The sequence below is a fragment of the Colletotrichum chrysophilum genome (assembly GCF_026319265.1).
Source record: "Colletotrichum chrysophilum strain AFK26 chromosome Unknown scaffold_319, whole genome shotgun sequence".
Taxonomy (NCBI): domain Eukaryota; kingdom Fungi; phylum Ascomycota; class Sordariomycetes; order Glomerellales; family Glomerellaceae; genus Colletotrichum; species Colletotrichum chrysophilum.
In genome coordinates this window covers 17,941-24,153 of record NW_026517606.1, presented here as the reverse complement: position 1 = coordinate 24,153, position 6,213 = coordinate 17,941, and the positions used below count along the sequence as shown (strand labels likewise).

Below are 6,213 nucleotides of genomic sequence, written 5' to 3'. Positions count from 1 at the left end.
CATTGTTCAACAACGCGCAAAACAAGAAGCAACCATGGACACGATTGTCAAAATGGCATTGGGAGAGGCATCCTCCACGAAACAGCTGCCATGTCCAATTCCAGTCACCCAATGACTGCAAGTAAGTAATCCTGCTGCAATGACAGCCCCGGCCCAGCCACATCGCCAGATCTGCATGTCTCACGTTTGGCAGCGCAGTGAATTGGCACCGAATTCGTCTCCTGCTTCCGAACTCGCACCTTGACTCTGCTGGACAAGGCTCGACCACTGCAAGGATCCGAGCATGTTGGCAGTTCGGCCCCAAGACGGCTTCCTTTGTTTGAATTTCTACTCGTCAGATTGCCTTGGATGAGCTTGAATCGGCGTCAATTTAGGTCTTCTATTTGTAGGCAAACTCTGCTCGCACATACTTCTGTATGCGTATGCTTCGTCGGGCATGAGGCCAGGCCATCCCTGCTGGGTTCGGATGTTTACCTGCACCACACCAGCAACACAGAAGCACGCATGCACCGAGTCTTTCAACGAGCAAGTGAACGACCCCTCTCGACCAAGGTAGGCGGTAGCTCAGATATCCACCTCGGTAGCAAAGCAAGGCGGCTAAGCTGCCTCCCTTGGCGGCGCACAGAGAGTGCCGGCGGGTTCTGACTCTGCAATGGTCAGGCAATCATGCTGCAGGCCAAGAGGAAGCCAACGGAGAATTATGGTCTTGCGAGGAAGGATGGATAGGGATCTGCCTGCTTACCTGTAGACTTGTAGTCCAGTAGAAGTAGGATCTGATATCAAGCTTGGGCCGGCCGGCATGGACACGGCAACGGAATTTGATGCTCGCCGTAAGGCAGGTCGTCCGGCATCCAACCATCAGGATTTGGCCCCCAATTAGGGTTCGAGAACCATGGGCCAAGGCTCAGGATAAGTACCCGCGGCGCGTGGCTCGTGGTCCATGGCCCGACCCCTCTCCGTCAGACCAGACCTGTACTGCCGGTGCCTCGACGATGGCGGCGTTCCGTCCTGTTACCCATCTTGGGCCAGAAACAAAAGGAAGAGTAGACTGTCGGTAGGTAGAAAATCAAAAGAAAAAAGAGGGGCTCGCAGCAGGCATCCCGATGGCGCCTAGCGGCCCTTGCCACAGTTGCGGCATCCACCCCCTCTCTCCGTTGGCGTTTTGCGATGTCTCCCAGTCGCAGTGGAGGCTGCGACCGCAGCGCACCGCACCGCAGTGTTTAGGTGGGATCGGAATGGGATGAGGTGCACCTCCACCCAGAGACACTGGACACCACGACACCTATCCGTAGGTGCCTAGGTAGGGTAGGTGCGGTGCAAACTGTGTACTGCGTACATGCGCCCGTGCTCCACACCCAAGCTCGTTTTCACACGCCCCCTGGTCCAGCAAACACGCACCCCCCTGTGCTCATCCCCCTCCATGTGTCATCTCTTCTGATACGCGCTGGTTGAAAATGAGATAAACCAAGGCTCAGGCTCTCTGCAATTCTCCACCGTGGAAAACGGGCAACGTGCAACACAACACGGCTTGACCATATCCTGCTTCGCGGTCTCTCTCTCTTTCTCTCTCCCTCTCCCCGTCTCTCTCTCTCTCTCACTCACTCACTCTCTCTCTCTCTCTGGCAGTCTGTGACTCTGACTCCTGGTGCTCGTCTGTCTGGGCAGACACCAGCCTCTGTAGCTCAACCTTGAATAAACGGTTGGGCTTTTGTTTTTGTCCTCTCTCTGCGTTCCTTTTACCTCTTCTCCCGCTGGCTAGAGGTGCTCCTTTTCGTCTCTTATTCATTGGGTCCCCGCTGTCCGGTGGCCCCTGTTTGGGCCCGGCTTGGTCAGTGAGAATGAGTCGGGCCTTGGGGTGGTTCGTCTCGTTTCCCGCGTCTCCATTCAGAATGTGCACCCCCCCCCCCCCCTCCCCTGCCGGGGGTTCCTTGGGATAGGGAAATAACGAGAGAAATAACAACAGCAGGGGAAGAAAGAAAATAACCAGAATCACGTCGTCCTTCCTACACGCACGCACACACGCCTCCATTATAGTGGTAGTGTACGGTACCGCGGCAGCCATGGTGGAGAACTCGCAACTGAGGTGGAAGGAGGTAGGTACTCACTCCCACCCCCTCGTCTATCCGTACGTAGCTATTCGTACCTACACCACCTTACCATACGTAGAGTACGCTCTTCCCGCTCCTGGGCCGCGGGTCCCAGAATCCCAGAAAAGAACAGTAGCCGTCCCTTCCACTCCCCGGTCTCTGGTCTCCCAGATCCCCCTCCTTGTCTCCCTGCTTGCCCCTTCCCCATACATAGTACGTATCTGTACGGTACGAACGTTCTTACATAGTACGCAGTGCTGCATCGTGCTGCAGCGCAGCACCTAGCTTCCGGTCCAGCTTCCTCTCTCAAGCTTGAGGTGAGGTCCAGTTCTCCAAACCATGTACGGTATACCTACATAGACGCCTCCGTGCCTGGACCACCGTCGAACCGTCTACGCTCCTCCCGTCCAACGTCCGGACCCCAAGGACGTCGTTTGCATCCTCGTCAATGAGCTCCAGGAGAAGGACTCGACTCTGGCGGCAAGGCGTCCATCCTAAAGATCGAGTGCCATTTCTGGCTGGGGCTGGCCCTGTTCTTCATAGTACCTGGTTCCATTCTCAACCCCATCTTCAGCTCCTCGATTTCGGCCTCTCTATAACGACCTAAAGAGTCTTGGTCTTGTGCTCCCTCTGCCCCTCTACTCTCCTCTATCCTACCCTCTTCTACATAGATAGTACTTGCTCTATAGACTATTCCCTTCCTCTGTCTCGACCTCTGCAAGCCACTCCTTTTCCACAAATTTTGCCCAACCCGATGTGACTGACTGACAGCAGGCCGAGTCCGGCTACCTCACCGTATCAACCTCGTGCCCAGGTCCAGGCCTAGAACTAGACCCAGACCCAAATGCTGGTGTTGGATCTGCTTTACAGCTACCCGTACATCGACCGGCATTTAAATCACAGTCTCCATGACCAAATGAGGCTGGGCCCGTTCGTGGAGAGGTTTCATCACAGCACGCCCCGCTCGTTTCTATCAACACGACTGACTCTCTGCCTCTCTCGAGGTGAAGACTTGCCTTGCTTGCTTCTTTCTTCCTTAGCTCCGTCGTTGCCGCCTTCCCTTCCCTCCCCTGCCCGCCCTGCCCTGCCCTTCCCTGTCCTTCCCTGCCGCTGCCGCTGCCGCTAGACTCCTTCTCTTCAAGACTCAAGACTCAAGATCGCAGGCCTAGAGGCCTAGGTAGAAGACCCAAGAGGCTGTAGAGACCCTGCTTGGAGCTGGAAGTAGCTAAGCTAAGCTCAGCTAGCTACTCGGACCTAAGGTAGTTGCCTACCTCAGCTAAAAGGGACGGTGGCCACATCACCTCGTAATTACCTAGGTAGGTACCGTCCTCCGGACGTACATGTCTCTTTGAGGCACCCGACGCTAGTACATCTGAGGTACCTTCACCTTGCCTCCGTTCGCTGCTACGACGCTCCTGTACGCTCACACCTCAGCGTACCGTTACCGTCCCATTCCTTAGCCCACCTCACTTTCCCATCCTGGGTCGCCCTCCAGCTTGCACCTGTAAAAAGGTTATTTCCACCACCTGCACCCCCATATCTCGATTTATCTTCCTTACCTACCTCACCTCACCTACCTCACCTCCTTCTTCTACCTTCAGAAATCTCTCTTCCTTCCATCCGTCTGTCTGGCCAGCCAGTGACAGCAACTTTTTTGTTTACTTCTCGACCTTCATTACCTGTCCCCTTTGTCTCTTTTTTCTTTCCCTTGGCTGGCAAACACCACAAAATCACCAACGACGTCAACAACCCAACCACCTTGCTCCTCCACTATCAACATTGGCCTTCCCATGTTGCCGGCATTTCTCTTCAACAGCTCATAGTCACCCCGGACGAATGAGTATTACATGACCATGCTCACTGTTAAGCAGCCAACTCACTACGGCTACAAGTCCGTCCATGACCTACCAACTCCGCCTTCGACTTCCCGACCTTCGCCTCCACTGTCTTACCAAGACCACCCTTCTCACAAGCTGCTTCCCTCTATTCCCCGCAGTCACAGTCCACCTGGTCAGCCCATGTCGACGCATCATCGTGGTCTGCCTCCCCCGGCGGCCATGACTCTGCCCCCTCAACCGCCTCACTCAACTGCTGCTCCTCCTCCCCCGCCACCCCCGGCGCCTCAGCCCATCAGCCAGCCTCCGTCAACTCACAGTCATGCAATGGGCCAGTTGCCGGGCCCCCCGCCTCAGTGGCAGGGCGCCGAGGATTCCATGAGAAGTTGGTTGGCCGCCAAGACTGAGGAGGAGCGGAGAAGACAGGAGGAGGAGAAGACCAGACAGGAATCTTTGCGCCTCGAGCAGCGACGCATCGAGGCCGACATGCTGCGGACCTCTCTGAGCGGCGGAATTCCTCCACCCATCGTGCCGCTGGTCTTCGCCGGCATGGGGGGTGGTGTTTTGCCTCCGGCGGCTATGGAGTGGGCACAACAGTTCCTGAACCCTCATGGTCAGCCTCAGCATCACCAATTGCTTCCTTCTCAAGGGCCTCTGTCGCCTGATCATCGCCGTGATTCTCAGTCACAGCCATACGGGCAGTACCCTGGTGTTCCCTCGACTCCAAGCTCGGCCCCCGGGCCGCATGGGTTCACGGCATACCCAGGCTCTCCGGGAACGAGAGGCAGGGCTACGACGCTGTCCTCTACTGGCTCGATTTCTCGACCTCTCGGATCATCGAACTTGCCAAGCCTGAACACAAATGTGCCGCAGTCCGGCTCGTCGACAATGCAGAGTCACCAGGCTCACTCAACAGCCCAGTCTGCGGCAGCTCAGCAAGAGGCCCAGCCCAGCCCGTCCATTTACTTTCACCATTGGCATCCGCCCACATCTCAAGCCGGAGGAGGCTCTACACAGCCTGCGACACCCTCCGGTGCGTCCAGCAAGACCAAGAGAAAGCGAGAGTCGCTTTAGGCTAACCTCGGCTGGTGTGGCCATTAGGGGAGTCTCCTAGGAACAAGCGCAAGGCCACTGGCCCGCAACCAGCCGCTCCACCTCCTAGTCAACAGCGCCTGAGGTCGCCTCCTTTTCACGGTGGATCGACGCTTGGAAATCCCCCGCCGGGACGAAGACGAGGACATTCTCGACAACGCAGTGATCTTTCATTTTATCGGCCGGGGGGTCGAGGCCGGGGAGAGAGTTTTGGAACCCCTCGAGGCATGTCTCCGCAGGTTGTCGGCTCCGGCAGCGGACCAGACCAGGGCAGCACCGATTCGACATCCTCTCAACAGCAACAGCCGGCGAGAACTATTGGCGGACATTCGGTCTCATCTTTACTCTCTGAGGATCCATGAAATCCGCTTCAAATCGACCTGCTGAATGATATATCGATGACCAGTAAACAGGCGGCGGCAACATTAGGGTGCGGACACGTGGAGCCGCAGGATCAGGAGCCACACGACAAGAGCGACAGCGACATCTGGTCTCGGCCAATTTTACGACTTGTTTCAGCCATCCGCCACGGCGGAATTTCGCGAAACGAGATGCATGAGTACGACATTTTCCTCCGAACTTTCGCTTCTATGAATTCAATTCGCCAACTTTTTTACTTCTTTTTTTCCTCTTCTCCCCTACGTCGTGGATCTCTCCGCGGCCCTGAATTGGGCTGGGGTTGCGGGGAGAGCTGCCGTCGACGTTTTCGAATTTTGTCCAACACTTGGATTTCTCAGAGACTTGGACTACCTCTGGATTCACCTGATGCCATTCCAGCGGATCTGGAACTGGAGGCGCACATTTTTCTTCTCTACAAGGCACGCACGGGTCACGGCAACTTTATTTCGATTCTTCCAGCGGGCGGCATTGTCCCTTCGACGAGCCCTTGAGCGCTCTTCTCTTCATCGGGTTTTCTGCTTCGCTTCACTTCATTTCGCACCTGGTGTATTGATGTGCATTGTCAACACGGCATTATGTTTGGGTGTATCTATAGCAATCGGAGGTGGTTTATTTTTCTTCTTTTCTTCATTTATCACGGGCTGGCCAAAAAGGACCTGCCGGATAAGGGCTCACCTGGAGGTTTTGGTGCGAGCCCATCGAGATTCAGGTCGGAGTTGTTTGGACAAATTTTTATCTTCTTCTGGTTCTTTCCAAGTAGGGCCGGCTTCTTTTGGGGGCAATCTTCCATGTATCATGAT

General features: G+C 55.7%; 1 protein-coding gene across 1 annotated transcript; it reads left to right on the top strand.

Moving 5' to 3' along the window:
* Nucleotides 1-4,144: 4,144 nt before the first annotated feature.
* COL26b_014255 (uncharacterized protein) lies at nt 4,145-4,996 on the top strand (the record flags this gene model as incomplete). The annotated part of the gene is made up of 3 exons (XM_053186831.1): nt 4,145-4,535; nt 4,625-4,794; nt 4,844-4,996. 3 exons carry the CDS (start codon nt 4,145-4,147, stop codon nt 4,994-4,996), a joined length of 714 nt encoding a protein of 237 aa, XP_053029226.1.
* Nucleotides 4,997-6,213: the final 1,217 nt, after the last annotated feature.